Below are 22,797 nucleotides of genomic sequence, written 5' to 3'. Positions count from 1 at the left end.
CACTTATACGGAAATTGGAAAGTCTAAATCCCCATGTGTGTACCTATGGACAGTGCTGCAATTTATGGTTAAAAACTCTGTTGAAACTATTGATATACGAACTTGCAGAAGTGTCCCACATATGTCATTGTGATAATCTTTATTTTTATTTCTAAACAGAAATTTTCAATTTTTTATATATATTTTTTACTGTATTAATAAATGTTTTGAATTTTATGACAATTGTGATCCTTTTCTCCTAAAAAATTATTTGTGCTTTAAATTTGAGTGTTACAGAATCACTCTTAGGAGCAGCAAAATTGTTATAAATTTTAAATTTATTCCCCTGTGGTTCTTTTTATAGATAGTATCAATGACTTTGGGTTTATTGTGCGCCTGATTTTGTCCCATCTGTGATTTGCATTGTGTGTCTAAATAGATCACACGATTGCAAAATCACAGATTGGCTAGTGTATTGTAGTTTATACCACCACCTGACTTTGTAAGTTGGGGTACGCACTCCCCTTTTCTTCAAAAAGAAACCCCTATGTGCTTTCCATATTTTTCCACCCTGTGAGTCAGGGTACGCCCATCTATTCACCCCCTCTGTCTATCCGCCTCTGCACCCATGACTATACATTTTGTTGTATATTCTCTCAATCCAATAATGCGTATATCAGTTAAATACATTTTGTGTTTTATTCATTTTTTTAATTACTTCATTACTCCTGGCAGTGTGATCATTCACTGCTGGGAACAGAACTAAATATACAGGTTTTAGCATTTATTAGGAAAGCTGCTTATCAGAGCAGCCATGACTGTATTGATAAATTTTATACTGAAATTACATCCTTTATCAATGCAAATAGCAAAATATGATTATTAATAAATATAACCCCAAGTGCAGCACTGATCTATGGAACCGGAGGTGATATATTGACAAATTATCTTACAGATAGATTTTTTTAAGTGGTCAAGTAATCTTAATTTGAGGAGTACATGCTGAATACTAGAGGTTTTGTCAGTTTAAATGTAATCTCTATTGGCATTACATAACAGGATTGCAGAAGTCAAGCATGACCTATTTGTTTACACATAAGCACCTAGCATTATTCCCAAGTACTGTTCTAGAACAGAGAGCATTAAAGTTTGTAAGCTAGGAAAGTAATATGTCATGTATAGTTGGGAGGGATAACAAGATGTGCTTTCATCAAGTTTAATGAGTTGAAAGAAGAACATACTTAGTGACAATAGTCACTAGGGTGTAAATGGACAGACGTGAAAGCCTCAGGTTCACATTAGCATCTTATGTAATGGACACAGATTAATTATTAACTTTTCTGTTTAAACACTTAACAGAACAACATCAAACTTATTCGCCAATGCACAAGTAAAGTAATTGATAGTGTTGAAAATGAGTTCAGATTTGTTTAAAGAGTGCACTACTGTGCAGACCTTGTTGTTCCTCCTGGGAGGCTTCATAATCTGCGCTAAAATGGCCACCAGCTTTAAGTATTGCACATGCGCAGTTCCATCTTGTCACTGTGGGAGACCGTAGTCTTAGATGAGACCCGTGTTTACTTAACTTCCAAACTCTGTTCCACCATCCTTCACTGCTACCCACTGGCCACATATCTGTGAGCTCTCCACTCCATCCATCCAACCAACCAACCAACCAGTGTGTATAACAGTGAGTACATCTTTACCCATTATTCCTTCCATAAACCACATCAATGTTTAAGCAACTTATTGTCTGCAGATCTGCTGGTGTGTACAGAAACTCTTCTATTTCATCAAGCCTGTACACCAAGATTCAGAAAAGATTCCAGTATTTTACTTTATATAGACTTGGCTTTACCACACATAGCCTAAATGAAGGTATGCATGATTACATTGGGGGGTAATTTTAAGGTTGCAAATTCTAGTCATTATTTGTAATTGACTATGATCGGATTGATTCTGTGTGTTTTTTTATTGTTTTGTTTTGTAAGAATGTCCTGTTTCCTCACTTGTCACCATATATCTTGTGTTGTGTGTTACTCACCGACCCCACGGTCTCTGCCACTTTCTGCAGCTGTTCCCCCACCTCGCCCTGGGAATCTCTGAGAGAGTTGATCTCATGTGCAAGTTCCTGAATAAGTGTCATTGTCTAAAACCAAGTAGAAAAAAAACAACATAAGTAAACCTAAGGGTTCAGAATGGAATAGGTATTCTTACTTGTGCACAGGAAATATTGTTTTATGCCAGTGGTTCCCAAACTGTGCGCCTAGGCTCCCTGGAGTTTCTAGGAGCACTTGCAGGGGTGCCTCAGGTTGGTAAATATGTGGGTGAACAGGAGTGAATCATGTAACCACATAACTGGACCCAAGGATAAAATGTAATCACAACTTATTTAATTTAATATTTTTTTTTCTGAAATTCTCAGTAACAAACTTTTGGCCTAGTGGTGCCATGAAAAATATTATGATAAATTAGGGTGCCGTGATTCAAAAAGTTTGGGAACCACTGCTTTATGATGTATACATAATACACATTAAAATTAAAACCTCAGAGCAGAATAAAAACAATATTTGAAATCTAAATTTCCATCTTCATACAACTGTATTGGTTTGTGCTTTATCACTTACTAAATATACTGGATTATTTTATCTGTCCAGGTCCCTTCTATAGGGGCGTACACACCAGCCGGGTGGCAGTATCGGCAAGTGCTTATACACTTGCCGATGCCGGCAGTGGGACAACACGTGCATGTACAGATGACCGAGGGGGTCGTAAACGACCCGAGGGAGTGCGTATTGCCCTCCAGATGTAGCATACACATGTTGCGATAAAATGATCAATATCTCTCAGAAGGGCTTACATTAGCAATATTGCTAATTTAATTGTACCATGTATATGCACATATGTTTTCTTTTTTTTTTTTTTTTTTTTTTTTTTTTTTGTCTTTTAATTAAGTTTTTATTTACTTTTACAAAGGGAATCTCACAAAACAAACACTTAAATACAATACATTACATAAAATACGCCTACACCCCCGTGGCCGGTCACGCCCCCAACTAGACATAAAACATCTACACCTATGAGTTTACCAAGGCAAAGGCTGTAGGTGGCTCACCATCACGCTTCCTCTTCTGTTCAAGTTAACAACCCACGCATGAGTATGACATACAATGTGTTAGTTTCTAACCCGACCTCGTTAACATAGTGCTCAATATATCTGTTAAGTAATTTCCTGTGTAATATTCAATCAAAAATTTAACTGACCTCCTAGGGCTATCGTGAACCTGTGCCAAAATCCAGCGCTAACCAACACTGGTCATTAATAAAGTGCATTCGTGATCAAAGGCTACAAATATGAGCCAGCAACAACAACAACACATAAAAAAAGGATTAATAAATAATAAATAAATAATTAAATCCATAAATAAGAAAAAGCATTAATATAGTGAATCCAGGTGTCCTTATACTGAATTGTAAAATTTTGAGGTCGTCCACCGACCCCATATCCTATGAAATTTTGCAAAACACCCCCGTGTAGCATATACGTATTTCTCGTGCGAGCAGGTAGCATTGACCAGATTGATCCACTCCACCACAGAGGGCCCTTCCTTGGCCATCCACTTCCTCGCTATAATTACTTTAGCGCAAGCTGTAAGAATCCTAATCACTTGGGTCAAATGCCCACTTTGCTGGGAATCCACAACCCCCATAACTAGACACAGTGGACTGAATAGGGAACTGGAAACCCCCAGCTCCGACAAAACATCACAAATAACCAACCAGAACGCCTGTACATCCGCACACTCCCAAATTAGATGCCAATGTGTAGCAGGCTCACCTCCGCATCTCGGGCACCCAGCGTTAGCGGGGTTCCCCAAATGCCTCAGGCGTTCTGGGGTAAAATACATTCGATGAAGAACGTTAAACTGGACCTGCTGGACCGAGAGAGCCATCGAAGATCTACTTGGAGCCGACAATACCTCCCTCCAGTCAATCAGCAATATCTGGGGGATGACCCTGGCCCACTGGGTCCTCAACTTGTCCAGTCCGCCTTCTTGTCTAAGGGAGTGAAGATATTTGTATAATTTCGACAGGTGTTTTCTGGGGCCCAATTTTTTAACAAATACCTTGCACGGTGCTTCCCTTATATTCAAAGAACCATTCCTTGTCATACATACTAGTGCACTCCTGACCTGAAGATAATTAAAACGAAATTTGCTATGGAGGTCATGCCCCCTTTGTAGATCTTCGAAGGATCGAATGGTCCCCTCCTGTACCCATGATTCTACTGCCGTCAATCCCCGAATCTCCCACACGTCCCCAACTAGATCTTTCATTTTTTTAACCTCTGACAAAGAAAGAATCGAGGTCTGGGGGTCTATATCCACAAAGTTGGTCCACCTCTGTACCTGACGCCATATACGTAGGGCTTGATCCAACAAGGGAGGTGCATTACCCCTTATTTTCCCCGCCAGGAGTATTTGCAGTGGTGACAACCCACGTTGCCCAACCGCGGCCAGAGTTTTAAATTCCCCAGTGCCCTCCCTTCCCTGCAACCATGGACAAAAATGGCAAAGCTGGGACGCATAATAATAGAGTCTAAAATCCGGAAGGGCGAGACCGCCTTCACTTCTGTCACGATTTAGAATAGATAACCTGATCCTTGGGCTTTTATTTTTCCAAATGAACGATGAGAGGACACTGTTCAACTCACGGAAGAATTTAGTACCTATATAGCACGGGGAATGGAGAAGCAAATACAGAAGTTTGGGTTGAATACACATCTTCACCAAGTTGACCCTCCCCAATTGCGACAGAGGTAGTCCCACCCATCTACGACACTTAGACTTGATTTCACGAACTAACGGCCTCAGGTTATCAGAAGTGTAATCACGCGGGTTATCGGATATCATAACGCCCAGATATTTAAATCTATTAGAGGACTTGATCTGGCAGGGAGGCTGAATACCGGGGGTCATAGGGCCCACATACATAACATGGGACTTGTCCCAATTCATTTTGATACCTGATAAACCCCCAAATTCCTCCAAGAGGTTGACAATTACTGGCAGATCAGCATCTGGATTATCAGAACCAATAAGGAGGTCGTCAGCGTACAGGGATACCAATTTGCTCCCACATTTATTATTGCACCCCAGCTTTTGCCTAAGCGCATGAGCCAGGGGCTCCACTGCCACCGCAAACAACAGCGGGGACAGCGGACACCCCTGCCTAGTGCCCCTAGCCAGTGGGAACGACGGGGAGGTGAAACCATTGATAGAAATACGGGCTAATGGCTGTCGATACAACAATTTGATCCAACCAATAAACCCCTCCCCGATGCCATAGGCTCTTAAAACAGGCCATAAGTACTCCCATTCAATTACATCAAACGCCCTACTAGCATCAAATGATGCCACTGCCGCTGATTTATCACCCGATTTAATAATTTGAATATAGGACAGGACCCTCCTAAGATTAACCGCAGTCGACCTTCCGGGTCTAAACCCAGTCTGGTCTTGGTGCACAATCTCATCCAGCACCCTCCCCAAACGGTTAGCCAAAATTTTTGCAAAAATTTTTGCGTCCGTGGACATAATAGATATCGGTCGATAAGAATCGATCCGGGAGGGATCCTTCCCGGCCTTAGGAATCATTGTGATATAAGCTTCCTCCATAGAGGGCGGGAGCCTACCCTCCGCCAGAACGTCGCCCAACATCTGCCACAATGGTGTGGCTAGCACCTTAGAATATTTAGAATAGAATTCTCCTGGTAGACCGTCGAGGCCCGGGGCCTTATTACGGGGAAGAGCCTGAATTACCGATGTTACCTCTTCTAGTGTGATAGGGGAGTCCAGTAGGTCCTTGGAAGCCCCGACTAATTTCGGGAGTTCCAATGACCCCAAATAATCGGCAATGGTTTCACTCCTGTTCAACGACTGGGATGCATATAGTTTTTTATAATAAGACACAAAGCTGGATACAATGGTGGGGGTATCCGTCACAATTTTACCATCATCCTCCCTAATCTCAGAAATGAGATTAGAGGAGCGTTCATTCTTAGCCATCACTGCTAACCATTTCCCCCCCCGATCCGCCTCTACATAGCGCCTATGGTCCCCAATTCTTACTCTCTGATATGCGGCGTTTTGGACGTGGTCCCGCCACTCATTACGAGCAGCCTGCCACGCCATCCGATCCGCCTCCCGACCACTAGACACGTAACTATTTTCAAGTTCCCCTGCCCTGCCCTCTAATCTTTCCGACTCCCCCCGATATTTCTTCTTGGCATAGGCAATCTTCTTTATAAGCACTCCCCTTGCATACGCTTTAAAGGCATCCCATAGGGTGGAACCACAAACCGTACCCGCATTCAATTGAAAAAACTCTCCCATTACAAGCTCCACCTCCTCAACCTCACCTATTTGAGCAAGCCAAAAAGGCTGTAATTTCCAACTCCTATAACCAGCCTGCCAGGCCAGATCAAGGTCCATCGTAATCGGGGAATGATCCGAAATACCCCGTGCCCTGTATTCGACCGACTGAACTTTATTTAAGAGATCTTTGGAGAGAAGTACTAAATCCAACCGCGAGAAAACCCCATGTGAATCGGAATAACATGAGAATTGTTTGCGATCGGGGTATTTTAACCTCCAGGGGTCCCACCATCCCACCTCCTGAATAAAATCCCTAAACTTGCTGCCCTCATGCGTCGGCCGCACACCTGGCCTCCATCTATCTACTCTGGAATCTAAGACTTTATTAAAGTCGCCAAGGCATACGACGGAGGCACGAGGGAAGCAAGCCGCAAATTCCACTGCTTTCTTGATGACATCATAGGAGAAGGGAGGAGGAATATACACAGCCAATACGCACAACTGGACTTGATCAATACGGCCCTCAATAAAAATAAACCGCCCCCCCGGATCAATCTGGTGGCTACCCATCTTAAATGCTATGGACTTCTTAATCAATATGGCAACCCCCCTTGACATATTGGTAAAAGGGGCATGAATGACAGAACCAATCCAGGGCCGCTTCAGAGCAGTAGCTTTTTCGGCACTCAAATGAGTCTCTTGGAGGCATATAATTTCTGCTTCATACTTCCTGCATTGACCTAGAACTGTCGCCCTCTTGACTCTGTCATTCAGGCCCCTAACATTCCAAGACAAAAACCGCACTCCCATATAGACTCACAAAGAATTGTTTCCCACCGCAGCCAATAACAATGTTAACAACACCCATATCGAATCTAGATATTCTCGGAGGTGACCGGACCACGTAGGCTTCCCAACAATAAACAAACACATACACAAACCCCCCCCCCCCCTCCCCCCTCCCTGTAAGCCCAACCATGAGCGAACCTATCCCAATTCTACACATCCCCCTCCCTGTTTTTTGAGGCTTAATTAATTAACCACAAAAGGACCCCTCCCCCCTCCCCCCCTACCTCCGGCCTGAAATTTTTTTTTTTTTCCTTATTATATTTTTTTTTTTTTTTTTTTTTTTTTTTTTAGATTACCAATAATTATGACTGCTCGCAAGCCCGTCGTACCTGATCTCAGAAACATAGCCCCCCGGGCCTCCACGAATGGGACCCCCCCCAATTAACTAGCTAGGACTTGACGCATTCCTGGATATGAGCGGTCTAACCATTCCGCAACATCACCTGGGGAGAAAAAAATGTTAGACACACCGTCCACCACCACTCTCAGTTTTGATGGGTATAACATATTGAACTGAATGTTCAGGTCCCGCAAGCGGGCCTTGACCAGTTTAAACTTCATTCTATCCCTCTGGACCTCCAGGGGGAAGTCGGGGAAGGTAGAGATCTTCTTCCCGTCGTGTACCAAGTCCCCCTTATCCCTGGCTAACCGCAACAGAGTGTCCCTATCCTTAAAATGCAAGAACTTGGCAATAATTGTTCGTGGTGGTGCCCCTGGCGCCGGGGGTCTCCCTGGAATACGGTGCGCCCGCTCAATAGCAAACTGGGGCGAGAAAGCCTTTCTTCCAAACATATGGACCAGCCAGTCCTCTAAGAACTTCTCCGGTTCTTTGCCCTCGACTCTTTCGTCGAAGCCCAGAAACCGGACATTGCTACGACGCAACCGCCCTTCCATGTCCGTAAGCTTTAGCTTCAGCTCCCCCATTTGTGAGGAGATATTTTTAATTTGTGAATTTAGAGGGGTGGTCAAATCTTCCAAAGACAAAATACGGGCCTCAACCTCTGTCATGCGTTCTCTCATTTTATCCGCATCTTGTCGAATTAACATAATGTCCGACTGTACCTTGCCCAGTTGTTCCGCAAGGCGGGTTTCACACTTATTTATGGCTTCAATGACCTGCTGCAAGGTAATATCCGGAGTGGCCTGGGCCCCATCACCCTTACTGGGAGAGGACGAGGGGGTAGATGCCCGTGAACTACCTCCCGGCTGGGATTGGACCTGCGTTCTGGCGAACTTTTCCAGCCTAGCAGCGGCTGCGCTTTGACCTGTCTTTCCCATAATTATCAGGCAGGATTGAAGCACCAGTAGTCACCACAGCCCAGCCTTAAGCCACACGCCCGTTAGTCCAGAGCAAACAAGGGGCAGGAGCCTGTATCACAGTCCAGCCTTATTTAGCTCTGCCCTGCTATATCTTGCCCCACTGCCCCGAATGGTGTCAGTTATATAGGCCCGCTGACTCTCACACTGTCAAATAGACCTGACACAGTCCTAAAGGGACAGCGGCTTCTTCTGCCAAGCACAAATAGGGGTGAATCAGGGCACTCACGGTTCAGTAGATGAAAAACGATATAGGCGGTCTCCGTGCCAGACAGGCCAAGCCTGACAGCTGGGCTGCGGGCCGCTGGGTAATTCTCCCTCTGGGGGCAGATTCCTGGCAGTTCCGGCAGGCGGGCTCTTGGCTGGGAGAGTCGACCCGGCGTGGATGCCGACCCGGCACGACCAGCGCTTGCAGCAGGCTCCCTCTGAAGACGCGTCCACCACGCGACACACGTGCGGCTCCTTCAGCGCCGGGGTCCTCGCATCGGAATGTGTCTCGCCACCCGGCACAGACACCACATCATGTCGGGTCAGGGACCAAAAGGGGGGGCAGAAAATCACGGCAATCTCAGCTGCGAGGCACCATTATCGGGCTTCCATGCATACCGGAGGGGGAGGGAGGTGGGAGCGCGTCATCCCGCGCTACGCTACGTGCGCCGTGGTCCGCCATGCACATATGTTTTCACCAAAGTCTTAACCTTTTGCAGTTCCAATTTTGGGGGGAATTCAAACAGTCTGGTTTAAATGTTTAAAATCATTGTAATTTTTTGAACAATGTTAATGTTCTTATTTTAAAGTGGCTCACCAATTAATCTGCCACTAGCGCTCGGGCTGTTGAGCCTGACTAGATGTTGGACATAGCTTCTTTCTTTCTCTTTCCTTCTCCACATAGCTCTAGATGTTAAATTAATTACTAATGTACTTGGATAATACATAATTCAGTTTTGCATTGTTTAGTGTATACAACTGTATCCACAGAAAAGTTTTCTTTCCTTTGGGAGATTAAGAGATAATTCAACCTGACTAGGTGAAAACAGAGAAAAAGTAAGATAATACAATGATTTCAGGAGAAGTTTCACAATGAAGCATAAAAGCCAATAGCAAATTGATGGTGTAAAATACCTTTAATTAGTAGGTGACCTTTAAAACAGTTTTATTGCACCATGGATTACATAGTTGTGCCAACACCTTGGGCCTAACATCTAGGTCTCTTTCAGGTTATGTGATCAATACTACTGGCTCCTTTATTGCATCTTGATTTCCAATTGTAAGCTGCATAAAAGGAAACGTGCACTTCATGATGTATCATATATCTTAGAATTTGGCAATGTGTGGGAATATTTACACAAGTTCCTTTTTAGACTACAGTCCATTGATCTCTCTCTAGGGCCAATTTATTAATTGTTGCGTTTTAGACTAAGTAATTATAATTTCTTACTGCGGATTATCACAGCAATAAGAAAGTTTGAGAAAGTGGAGTATCATCTTCAAGCTGCATTTTTTTATTCTCCTAAGTCTATACGTGTAATGTTAACAGTACAAATATATTATTATATAGTGATATTTAATCAGTATGCAAGTATAAAAATACAGCTATCATGTGCTGTGCATGCGCTGCCACCGTCAAATGCACCAGTAGCTCAGCCGATACCCCTCCCTGTCAGGAGAATCCCACACCTCTGATCATATTCACCACCCGGGAATTGCCTCTTGCAGTGCTGCCGGTCCTCATGGCTTCCTCCTTCTGTGACCCCTGCTGCTGTAAAGTGATCTGCCACTTTGCAGCATCCCTTTACTGCACCAGGAGTCACAGAGCAGCAGGGAGCCCTGAAGACGGCAACCTTCACTGGACCCTTTCTTTCAGTAAATTTCACCAGATCACATTTCCCTTTATAAGTATGGGAAATGCAATCTTGTTACTAAATAAAAAGGTGAATTAAATGGTTTGGAACAGCATTTCCCAAAAATTGCTCCAAAAGCCGTCTAATACATTCCAGTAATACTAAAATCAAGCTGCAAAGGTATGAAAACACATTATATTAGTAAAAATAATGTTAATAAATTAACCCCTTGGTGTGACAAAGATAACCTCAGTGCCGCAGTATTGGTTGGAATACTCTCTAGCTATGACTGGGAATGGTAAATATGAGAATCGGATGTTTCCAGTTACAAGTGTTCTGACCTGAAAAAAAACATTCTTTCAGTAAAGATCATACAATAATTTATTGAATAACTAACTTATCAGAATTATTACTTTGCTTCGGAAGAAAAAACATTAAGGCGCGTACACACTTGGTGATTTGTGGCTTAGCAGATATCGTTGACGATATTAGCGGTGCTCCCAGACTAACGAAATAGCATATACACAAGGAACAATAGGCTAAATGTATTAAGCCTATACACAAGGAACAATAGGCCAAATGTATTAAGCCTTAACAATTGATAAAGTGGAGAGTGATAAAGAGATTAATGACCAGCCAATAAGCTACTGCCATTTTTAAACACAGCCAGTAACATGGCAGTTAAGAGCTGATTGGCTGGTCCTTTTATCTTTATCACTCTCCACTTTATCATGACCAGAGAGGGTTCCTCTCAACCCTTCAGGCACCCTTCTGCTTTTAATGTGGTCACTAGAAAGTAAAATTTGGACTGCGAAAGGTTATAAAAAGAAAATGCGGTGCGTGTCCATCCATTTTATTGCCTGCACATATTTATTTATTAAACTGTTTATACTAATATAGTTATACAGTATCGGGGGACCTGGTCAGCTCCTGATAATACTTGTATGCTCTCTTGAATTAGAAAACTTCATAACCTCAGTTTTCTAATAAACATTTATTTACCCATTACTTTGCAGTGCAGTAGGTTTATTCAAAACTGATGGAGCCCCTCTCAGCCATGCCACCAGCTCGCCATGGCGATGTTTCTGGCGGAGCTGGTGGCATGGTGGGGACGCGCGAGTGTCTCACTCACCCATGCATCCCACTAAACTGGGCGGCAGGGAGCGGGCAGATCTGGGAGATGGTGGAGAGACGGGCAGGGAGCGGGGACAGGGCTGCAGCACTTCCAGAATGTCGTGCGCGGTGGAGGACGGCTATGGAATCTACAGGAGCTGCTCTAATGAGAGCGGCTCCATCTGTAACAAAATTCTGTTTTCCCCGTCTTGATGAATCCACTAAACGCTATTATTAGACCACACCTGAAAAAAATTAAATATCTAGACTGGCTGATGTTTTGGTCACTTTTGAAAGCTGGTGGTGCTTTCACTCTAGTGGTAGCATGAGACGGAGACTACAACCCACACAAGTGGCTCAGGTAGTGCAGCTCATCCAGAATGGCACATCAATGTGAGCTGTGGCAAGAAGGTTTGCTGTGCCTGTCAGCGTAGTGTCCAGAACATGGAGGCGATACCTGCACGATTGATCTGGAAGAAATGTCCCAAACACTGGGCATTTATGAGGTAAGTCTAAATAACAGAGCAACTGTGAACAGGTAGAGCACACTACTGCCACTGATGTGTATTAGTAAAAGGGCGGTAGGAGGGGACACACAGCCTAGCTCCATTCAGTACCAGACATGACCCCAGGGTTGTAGCTATTCCTACCCTGTGAAACTGACACTCCCCCTTTCTCATTCTGTTCACCACTAATATTGGGAATTGTGGTTTGGCATTTTTATCCCATGACTGTAAAAATAAGAAGAGATTCTGCACCCATTATGCAGTGTTTCAACATAGCAGACAGTAACATAGCATAGCTCTACAAATAAATCAAATCCCTCCAGATTTTGTGTTTTCTTTCCCTAGGTTTTCCAAATACAGGTTGTAGTTTCCAAAATAAATTCTTGCTCTGTTTTTCTACCTATTGAAAGCTTTAACTCTCCCATCCACTGGCTATAATAAGTTAATACCTACCACAGCTCAGATTGCAGTAATTAGGCTATCACAGAAACAATGATGAGCTGTTTGTTGATGTTGGAGGACTGTTATTATCTATAATGAGACCCGTGGGGGTCATGCTACATAATTCAACTGGGGAACTGACTGTTTTGTGCCTTAGTGCAGCAAGTTGAGAGGAGGTTACACAGTAGTAGTACATCACACATCCCAGCATGTATGTAAGCAGGACCTCCAACATGACCCCTTCTTTCAGGTACAAAATCCTTTGCTCCTGGACTTCCCACAGAGTTTATGATTGCAGTCACCTGAGTTTACTGAGTAAATTGATAAAAATTGTGTTTAACCCTTTGAGTGCCAACATCTCTGTGAGATAATCTGTGCAACATATACTTAAACAACACAATGTAACTCCAAGTCAGTCACACTTCTGTGAAATCAAATTGTCCACTTAGCAAGCACCACTGATTGACAATCAATTTTGCATGCTGTTGTGCAAATGGAATAGACAACAGATGGAAATTATAGGCACATTAGCAAGACACCCCCAATAAAGGTGTTGTTCTGCAAGTGGTGACCACAGACCACTTCTCAGCTCCTATGCTTTCTGGCTGATGTTTTGGTCACTTTTGAAAGCTGGTGGTGCTTTCACTCTAGTGGTAGCATGAGACGGAGTCTAGAACCCACACAAGTGGCTCAGGTAGTGCAGCTCATCCAGGATGGCACATCAATGCGAGCTGTGGCAAGAAGGTTTGCAGTGTCTGTCAGCGTAGTGTCCAGAACATGGAGGCACTACCAGGAGACAGGCAGTACGTCAGGAGACGTGGAGGAGGCCGTAGGGGGGCAACAACCCAGCAGCAGAACCGCTACCTCCGCCTTTGTTCAAGGAGGAGCACTGCCAGAGCCCTGCAAAATGACCTCCAGCAGGCCACAAATGTCACGGCTAAAGGGCTGGATGGAGTCGTGTGGTGCACAGGAACCGGAGACGGACCAGGAGGAGTAGGATTGAAACGTGCAGGTTTAATAACGGATTTCATAAATGATAAACTTCACTCAAATACTTCTTTAAGTGACAGTTGGAATAAATTAAATAGAGTCCAGCACAATACTAATAACGGGCAGGGAAATCTGGAAACGTATACTTGGTGAGCCAGAGTACATAGATGAGGATCCGGAAGGAGGTTGATTTGATGACAGAAGAAATGGATCCGGATGACTGAAAGATGATGGAATGAATGAGTTGTATGAAGGAGGACAGCGGGAAGCTGTGCAGGGTAATTCTGGGACACAAGCAGGAACAAGCACTAGGTAGGACTTGCAGCATTGGTGTCAGGAGAAAACTTCCTTGTAGCAAGATGCAGGGAGCAAGGCACCAGAGTCAGGAGAGAAAGAGCCAGGATCCGGGAATCAGCTAGGAGTTGTGAATGACTCCAAAGACTCATTGCACTGACACTGAACAGCCTAGGCAGATCCCCTATATCCCCAGGGGATGGCTGCCATTGGCTGTCAGCACAGGATGAGGAGGGAACCTCCACTCTGGGCCAATCTGTCTCCTGCCCTCAACCAAGATGGCGACGCCGGCCTCCCGGCACCACTACTGCTGCCATCCCTACCCAGAGCTGCCGCTACCCGCACACCGCAGACCGGAGCCTGCACACGCTAGCCGGCGGCGGGCGCGGACGGGTGAGTACTGTACCCGCCGCGCTCCGTCGCGGCTACGTGTGACAACAAATGTGCATGTGTCTACTCAAACGGTCAGAAACAGACTTAATGAGGGTGGTATGAGGGCCCGACATCCACAGGTGGGGGTTCTGCTTACATCCCAACACCGTGCAGGACATTTGGCATTTGCCAGAGAACACCAAGAACACAAATTCGCCACTGGCGCCCCGTGCTCTTCACAGATGAAAGCAGGTTCACACTGAGTATGTAACAGATGTGACAGAGTCTGGAGATGCCAAGGAGAATGTGCTGCTACCTGCAACATCCTCCAGCATGACCGGTTTGGCAGTGGGTCAGTAATTGTGTGGGGTGGCATTTCTGTGGGGGGGCCGCACAGCCCTCCATGTGCTTACCAGAGGTAGCCTGACTGCCATTAGGTGCCGAGATGAGATCCTCCGACCCCTTGTGAGACCATATGCTGGTGCGGTTGGCCCTGGGTTCTTCCTAATGCAAGACAATGCTGGACCTCATGTGGCTGGAGTGTGTCAGCAGTTCCTGCAAGATAAAGGCATTCATGCTATGGACTGGCCCGCATGCTCCCCAGACCTGAATTCAATTGAGGACATCTGGGACATCAAATCTCGCTCCATCCACCAAAGCCACGTTGCACCACAGACTGTCCAGGAGTTGGCGGATGCTTTTGTCCAGGTCTTGGAGGAGATCCCTCAGGAGACCATCCGCCACCTCATCAGGAGCATGCTTAGGCATTGTAGGGAGGTCATACAGGCACATGGAGGCCACACACTACTGAGCCTCATTCTGACTTGTTGTAAGGACATTACATCAAAGCATAGGTGCCGATTCATCGTTTTGCTGGTGGGTGCTCAAGCCAAAACTATAGGGGAGTGGCTTCATGGAGAAGGGGCATAGCCACAAAATAATACCAATTTATATTACGTGGCATAACTATGGAGGGTGCAGGGGATGCAACTGCTATGGGGCCGGGGCATGGGGGGGCCCGAGGATTAGCAGGCAATCTCCTGCACCCTTAAGTATTGTTAAAAAAATAAAAGACATCAGCAGAACCATCAGTGGAGGGGGTACAAGGGACATCAGCGGAACCGTGCCCTTAAGGGGCTGGTTTACATAATGTGGAAGGAGGAGGACCCGCTGATCCCACCTCTCCTAATGCTTTCTGGTGCTGCTGTGCTGCTCTGGAATATCCAGGTGCCGCTGACCTGCAGGAAGTCCTGGTGCTGCTGCAGTGCGGGGAGACCCGGTCCTGCTAAAGTGCGTGGTGACCCTGTGCCACTGACTTGCAGGAAGTCCCAGTGCCACTGACCTGCTGGGAGACTCGGCACTGACCTCTGGCTGTGGGGTAATGGGACAGATAAGCTGCTGCCACCTCCTCGCACTGCAGGAGGCTGGGTGCGCTGTGTGATAGCGAGCGGAGGAGAGGGAGGTTGGCGATGGCGCCAGGCATGTGTGAGCGTGACGCATGATGCGTAAGAGAGTGCGCGGGGTGTGGATTGCACAGGCAGGGCGGAAGAACAGTAGAGCGGCTGCGGCAGGTTAGGTATGATTTGATTTGTCGGATTCAGCACTGCTGCAGCCTGCAGTGCACTAGTAATACTACCTACGGCAGCCCAGCAGCAGCCAGTGGGACTCGGAGGGCGGCCAGTGGGTGCTCTTGAATTTCTGTGGGTGCTCAAGCCCTTGAGCACCCACAGAATCGGCGCCTTTGCATCACAGTTGGATCAGCCTGTAGTGTGTCTTTCCACTTTAATTTTGAGTGTGATTCCAAATCCAGACCTCCATGGGTTAATAAATTTGCTTTTTATTGACAATTTTTGTGTGATTTTGTTTTCAGCACATTCAACTATGTAAAGTATTTAATAAGAATATTTCATTAATTCAGATATAGGATGTGTTATGTCACAATCTACATCCAATTGGTTGGAATTGGATCTAGATTGAGGGGATCGGCCCTAGTCGTCCTGGTGTGTACCAGGCATAAGAGTGAACCAGAAAAGGGCCCACAGTGTTGCGGAGAGAAGCCCATAGACATCACTCAAAAGGGCCCTTCTGAGTGATATATTTACTCGTCTAGTGTGTACACTCAAAATCATTAATAATGTGCGCTCCCATGCATTGTTAACGCCCCCCCCTCATCTGAAAAGATCAGTTCAGGGAGGACTATTTTACATCAATCCCTCCCCACTGGCATCAGCAAGTGTGCATGAACCTCGCCGAGTTCCCGCCACCGCCGCCAATATCGCCGGGTTAACTCCCTGGCTTAAAACATTTTGGGCTGTTTTAGCTGCTTCATCTTCATTAATAATAGAAATATTGTGGAACATTGAAAGAACCTACAGCATTATTTGTATGAAAGTGCCAATTCATTCTCTCCTGGGGACAGAGATAACAATTTGTTACCATGCAGAATGATTGTTTCGGGCTCGGGTTCGTAAATTATTATCTACTTTCCCTGTAAATGACGTGCTTTCATGTGCTGGGGGTCTCTCTCTGACATCTACTCTCTCATGCAGCCTGGTTTCTAAGCAGCCAGAAGCACATATGAAGCAAGAGGAAGGTTTCACAGCAGTGTAACACTGTGATGGGAAATGACTGTTACCTGCCACAGTGACAATAACTGCATAGCATTCATACACTCAGAACATATACATCAAATACTTCTATACAAGATCAACCGAGGTAGAATAAATAAGCAGGTGAGAGAATGCACAAGTTGCATATCAAGACGGGATATGGTCACTAGGTCGACATACATTACAATGTGCACAATTAGTGAACACTCATGCGTTGTTCTTGGTTTGTTTGATTACTAAAGGTCGACATGGCTAAGGTCGACAGGATCTGAAGGTTGACACAAGCATTAGGTCGACAGTCAAAAGGTCTACAGAAGTTTTTCAATTTTTCCCCCCAAAAAAGCCGTATTTCATACCCGACCATCCACTAGGACATGGAGGGTGAATATAACAGTGTGCCGAGTGCAGCGACATCAAAATTCGGGCCCAAAAAAACAAAAGGGGGGGGGGGGGGGGGGGAACATGATGACCTTTTGACTGTCGACCTTCCCATTGTCGACCTAATACTTGTGTCGGCCTTCCGTCAATGATGACCTTAGCCATGTTGACCTATTTCATATGTCGACCTAAGCCCTGATGACCTTTAGTAGTCGACCTAATGTATGTCGACCTTAGTGGCAACCCTATGACCCATACCCATCAAGACAGGCAAATGATTGCACAGGTTCCCATCAGATCCAATTGGAAAATGCATCACACTAGTTACCAGCTGTGCGCGGCCGAACAGAGCAACATTCAAATTGCTCCATCAGACACCATCCAGGGGCCACCAGCAAGCACAACAATTGGATTCCTGGAATAAAGGTGGCGATCAGTGTGTGGTGTGGGCCTCTATGGGACTACGCCACTGGGTAACAGAAATGCTGCAGAAAAGTGATGAGCAATCAGTATTTACCCTGCATTTACATTTACCTTTGCATGGTTTCAGACACACAGTGATTTGCTGCGCCCATGGGAATACCCAGCATTTCAGGGGCGTTCCCATGGTAATTCAATGATAACAGGAGTGCGGGGGGGGGGGGGGCGGGCAGCTGATGTCAGCTGCCCGCCCTCTTCCGGTACAGGGAGCATGCAGATATAAGACACCAAATATTGTCTTAGATCTCTGTTCGCTGTAGAAATCATTCGATGGTCCGTGACCATCGAATGATTTCCTCCCCGTATGCAAGCTGCGAATGGTTATGCAAAACATCCATTCGCATGCATGCGGGGACATTCGTGGTGCAGGTGGTTGGCATTTGTGCAGGCGGCGTTTAAAGCATATGCATGAGAATTTTGCAGCTTTGCGTGTGAACCAGAATGCCCTCCGATATCTGTAGGATCTGCCTACTATATCCATACCTCCCAAGTTTAAATAATAGGCAAGAGGGAAATATGTGCATGTCGAAAATCGGGGGTCATGGCCTATGCAGCCCCACTTTCCATGCCCCATTTTTTCCATTGTGGGGGCATCGCCAGTGCTCTCTATATAAAGTTCCATACACATTAAGCAATATTACAAAAAGCTCAATTTGGCGCTTGTTTTAACATTCTCCAAACCAGCTTCTTAAGTAGCCCATAAATCTATTGGCTAATACATAATATTGCACTCTGTTATGCGCTCTCACATAAATGGTAAGAAGGGTTAGCCCTGATATATATGTTATTTGCATAGTGAACAAGGTACAGTGCAATAAACAAATGTCAGAGAAAATTATGTTACAGGCTGGTACATAGGCTGGAATTTCTGCCAATCCACAGCCGTTTCATTTATGGACTTTCTGACACTCGACAGTCAGAACATTGAATTCTGACTGTCGAGTTACTGTCGGATCAGAGGAGAACGTCCCGGGATTCCGACTGTCCGGACCTTGGATTCAATACCCCCCTAAATCTCAGTACAGGTTAAGCACAAATCAAAGTACTGTAGTGATATATTATTCACTAGGAGAATTAATATTTCTATTTATATTCTCTGGATGGGCAACAACCCATGAGTATAAGTCAATAAGCAAGACCCCCAGGCATTTAGACATGAATGTATAACTGTATAGAGGGAAAGCCTGCATTGTCTCATGCATCAAGCCAACATAACTTTCACAGCACAAAGTATTTCAGACAGGACTTATAAATAGATGATTCTTACAAGAACTGCAAAGGTCATGTACACATGGCAATGTCAGGGAAATGGAGAGTTAGCATACTATCAAACTATCATCAAACACCCAAATGAGTTACTTATCTGTACCAATTTAACAGGAATCTGCTCTATATTGTAGTTCTGAATCAGATGATTACAAGTATACATATGTATGTAGCTAGAAGAGAAGTTTTGGAATCAGATTCTGGCTCCATGTTTTTACCCAGACACCTGGATTAGCCTTCGCCAGACAACACGCAACAAATGTCACCTTTCAACAAAAAAAATACTAATCCGAACTGCAAGAGGGCTAGGGAAATAGATTGGAAGTACACCACTGGTTTTCTTTACCTTAGACACTCCGTCCTCATTGGCCTCAAGTTTCTTCTTCATTTGCATCATCTGCCACATATCTTCCACGGGAGTGGTGCCCCCACACTCTGCTTTTGTTCTTCCCATAAACTCTTGTGCAGTAGGCAGTTTATTAAATGCCTGTAGCTGCCTTTCCATCTCCAGGACCTTGTGTTCTAGCTGGTGGTAGACATTTGCTACACGGCCATTTTGCCCCTCTGCCACCTTAGCTAACCCCACTGGTGGTTTGTGTAAACTCCTCTCTTCTTCTGGAATTTCAGCTTTTACATCTTTGATGTTTAAGTGCTGGAGTATGGCATGAAGTAGAGTATGCAGAGCATTAAAATTAACAGCTCCAACTTCAGGTGTCCCAATGGACATATTTGCCAAGTCAAAGAGACTGATTAACATTGCCATACTCCTCTTTCCAATGTAAGCACAAATTTACATCAGGTGTTGCAATATATTTAAGATTTCTGTAAGTGACAATGTATATGTATATGTAATCTAGATAAATACTAAAGGAAAGCAGAGACTGCACTGCTCATGCTGCACTAGCTGATCACAGTGCTAAGTAAAACCATGCTGTCTCCTCCTTGTCACAAGCACCTCTAGAAGACACGCCCCACTGGCTGAGCACCAGCCTCAGGTCTCTGCCAGCTGTAGTGTCTCTCTCAGTTGCTAAGCAGTGGTGTGGAGCAATTTTCAAGACACGTTTTAAGAATTAACATAAGTTGTCCTGTATTACCAGAAATAAGAACAGTTAATAATTCTTATTCCCAAATGGTTTACATATTAAATATATATATATACACACTTAACATCGGCACTCACCTTTCCTAGTTTTGGGGTGCCCTATGGCTTGTGACCACATTATTTAAACAGACATTGTAGGGGCTCTGCACACACTAAATTAACTGATAATAAATAGTGGAAATTTGGTTCTTGAATTGATCAATGCATTTAAGCCTGCAGCCCCCTTCAAGGGACCCCACTTTTCTGCAGGTCCTAACACTATCGCTGAAAATGGCTACAATACACATAGCTATCACATCAATTTAGATTCCAGGCATGCTATCTGGTCTGAAGCTCACAGCACACTTTGCTTTTATAGGTGAGCAGCTACCAACACACCTGTCACTAATCATCTAGGGAAATGGTTAACATAAGCTATGGAATCTTAGTTAAAAACAGGTTGCATGAGAGAATGTGACCACAATAAGACTAATTAAAAAAATTAATCTAATAAACAATATATACACTTAACATCGGCACTCACCTTTCCTAGTTTTGGGGTGCCCTATGTCTGTTTAAACAATGTGGTCACAAGCCATAGGGCACCCCAAAACTAGGAAAGGTGAGTGCCGATGTTAAGTGTATATATTGTTTATTAGATTATTTTTTTTTAATTAGTCTTATGTGTATTGTAGCCATTTTCAGTGATAGTGTTAGGACCTGCAGAAAAGTGGGGTCCCTTGAAGGGGGCTGCAGGCTTAAATGCATTGATCAATTCATGAACCAAATCTCCACTACTTATTATCAGTTAATTTAGTGTGTGCAGAGCCCCTACAATGTCTCTCTCTCTCTCTCTCTCTCTCTCTCTCTCTCTCTCTCTCTCTCTCTCTCTCTCTCTCTCTCTCTCTCTCTCTCTCTCTCTCTCTCTCTCTCTCTCTATATATATATATATATATATATATATATATATATATATATATAGTCTCTATTACTTTATTTGGCTGCTGTCATGTTTGTTTTATGGCTTAAATGTAAATCATAGTTGCCTACCCTCCCGGAATGGCCCGCAAATCGGGTTCCCTTCCCGGCCAAGTTTCCCGCATATTTGCCACAGCCCCTGCTCCCCCCTTCCCCGCGGTCTAAAATTCTTAATTTCTTGGCTCCGAGGGGAGGGGGCGGGTACTCTAAACTTAGACACGGTACTGAATTTGTCACATAATAGCTTTGCATATCTCCCTATTTTCCTTTTGGTGTAAAAGAACCTCCTCACTCAAAATGTCCCTCTTATGGGGCCTACACATGTAGAGATTTTTGCCTATTTTAGAAGCGTTTTGACTAGATCGCTTAGAAATTAAGCAAAATCACTATGTGTGTGTGTGTAGGGCCCCCAGCGATGGTAGTGCGCAGCCCTTTACCATCCACAATTACTAGCGGATGATGTTGTGGGTTAATCAACAGCTGTACCTTGAGCATGCCTCCCTATAACAGCGGGACAGTCCCACTAATTGGACACTGTCCCACTGTTGGGGGGTGGGGGGTTGGGGTAGCTGTGCTAGGCCATGCCCCATCCACATGAGGCCACATCCACCCTCCCATGGCTCTGCCCCCTTTTTACAAGTGATTCATTATCATCTCTAGATTTTCAAATCATATTTATAATTGACCTTGCTACAAACAATAAATGTAGGGCAGCTGCTCTTTGAGGTATACCTGAAGGGTTGCACATTTTTTTTTTTAATTCAATCATTTTTATTGAAAGTTTTACGTTTTAAAACGAACATATTCCGACATAAACAGAGTAGACAAATATCGTATGGGAATAAGCAATATCTTGGGTACAGACAGGAGAATATATGCAGAGGTAGGAATTAAACAGGATGGACTCCTTTAACCACTATAGCTAGCACATTTCAATCCCGGAGGCGCCATCCGGGCATACATAACAGGAGATAATAGAGCACACCTATAGGGTAAAGATTTGTATGGTACTGCAGTCCCAAATAGGAGAAATATAATGGGAAATAAGTATCAGTCGGAAACTCTATCCTAAACTCAGTAATTCTATTACATAAAATTAAATAAAACCCCCACTAAAACCCAAATCAACCCTCCCAAATAACCCACCCACCCTGTACAACCCAACCCCAACTAAGGCGTACTTGGATCCCAATAACTACCCCATTCCTACCCTAAGCTGTCCCACTAAGACTATCCTATACTAACCTAAATGTATAACCCCAACCCCCCCCCCCCCAAGGAGCCAAAAAAAATAAAAATTGCAGGGTATTAAAAATCAAGTATGTTAAGGGCTGTGTACCCAGGACCCCAAGGCAGGCTAAATGTGTCCATCTCCCCCACCCAGATATTCAAGTACAATATACCGTACATGTTGAACAGGATATATAAGGATTAGTGTCATAGGCCCCATATGAATTTCTAGGCTGCCAAATATAAAGCATTAGACTGAAAAATTTAACTAAAAAGAAGCATCTTCCCAGGAGATAGAACAATAGAATCAGAACATAAGTTAGACATAGGGAAGTATCCAAATCACAATATGATTCATATTGTTAGTCCGGCCACTTTTCAAACAACGTGCAGGATATTAAAAAGAAAAAACTGTTACGTTGCGGGCTATTATCTTGACCCTGGATACAGGATACAGTATATCCAGCTCCCCCGCCTGGATGTATAAATATGATTTACTATATATGGTAGCCAGGATATGTAATGACTGATGACAACATAGGGCCCTGTATGCCACATTGAACTATCGCCTACAAATTAGAGCTGAATTAACAAAGTTTTAGCAAACAACAAAAGAGGCGGGGTATAAGATAAACATGAGGGAATAACTCAATTCGCAGTATGGTGCATAATATTAGTCAAACCAATTTCCAAACC

The 22,797-nt window shown here is 44.4% G+C and overlaps 1 protein-coding gene across 3 annotated transcripts in view; it reads right to left on the bottom strand.

Annotated features, from left to right (window-relative positions):
• The window catches only part of QRICH2 (glutamine rich 2), a 74,586-nt gene extending 54,860 nt beyond the window's left edge, over nucleotides 1-19,726 (bottom strand). For all 3 annotated transcript variants that reach the window (XM_083147935.1, XM_083147937.1, XM_083147936.1), the window contains exons 1-2: nucleotides 19,159-19,726; nucleotides 2,024-2,128 (exon numbers count right to left, since the gene is read on the bottom strand). In XM_083147935.1, the coding sequence (XP_083004061.1) occupies nucleotides 2,024-2,128; nucleotides 19,159-19,575 (522 nt within the window). In that variant the 5' untranslated portion in view covers nucleotides 19,576-19,726. The remainder of the gene's footprint in view (nucleotides 1-2,023; nucleotides 2,129-19,158) is intronic.
• Between the last annotated feature and the right edge of the window lie 3,071 nt (nucleotides 19,727-22,797).

The sequence above is a fragment of the Crinia signifera genome, chromosome 6, assembly GCF_055691185.1.
Source record: "Crinia signifera chromosome 6, ASM5569118v1, whole genome shotgun sequence".
In the NCBI taxonomy this organism is placed as follows: Eukaryota; Metazoa; Chordata; class Amphibia; order Anura; family Myobatrachidae; genus Crinia; species Crinia signifera.
This window is presented reverse-complemented; position numbering and strand designations above follow the sequence as displayed.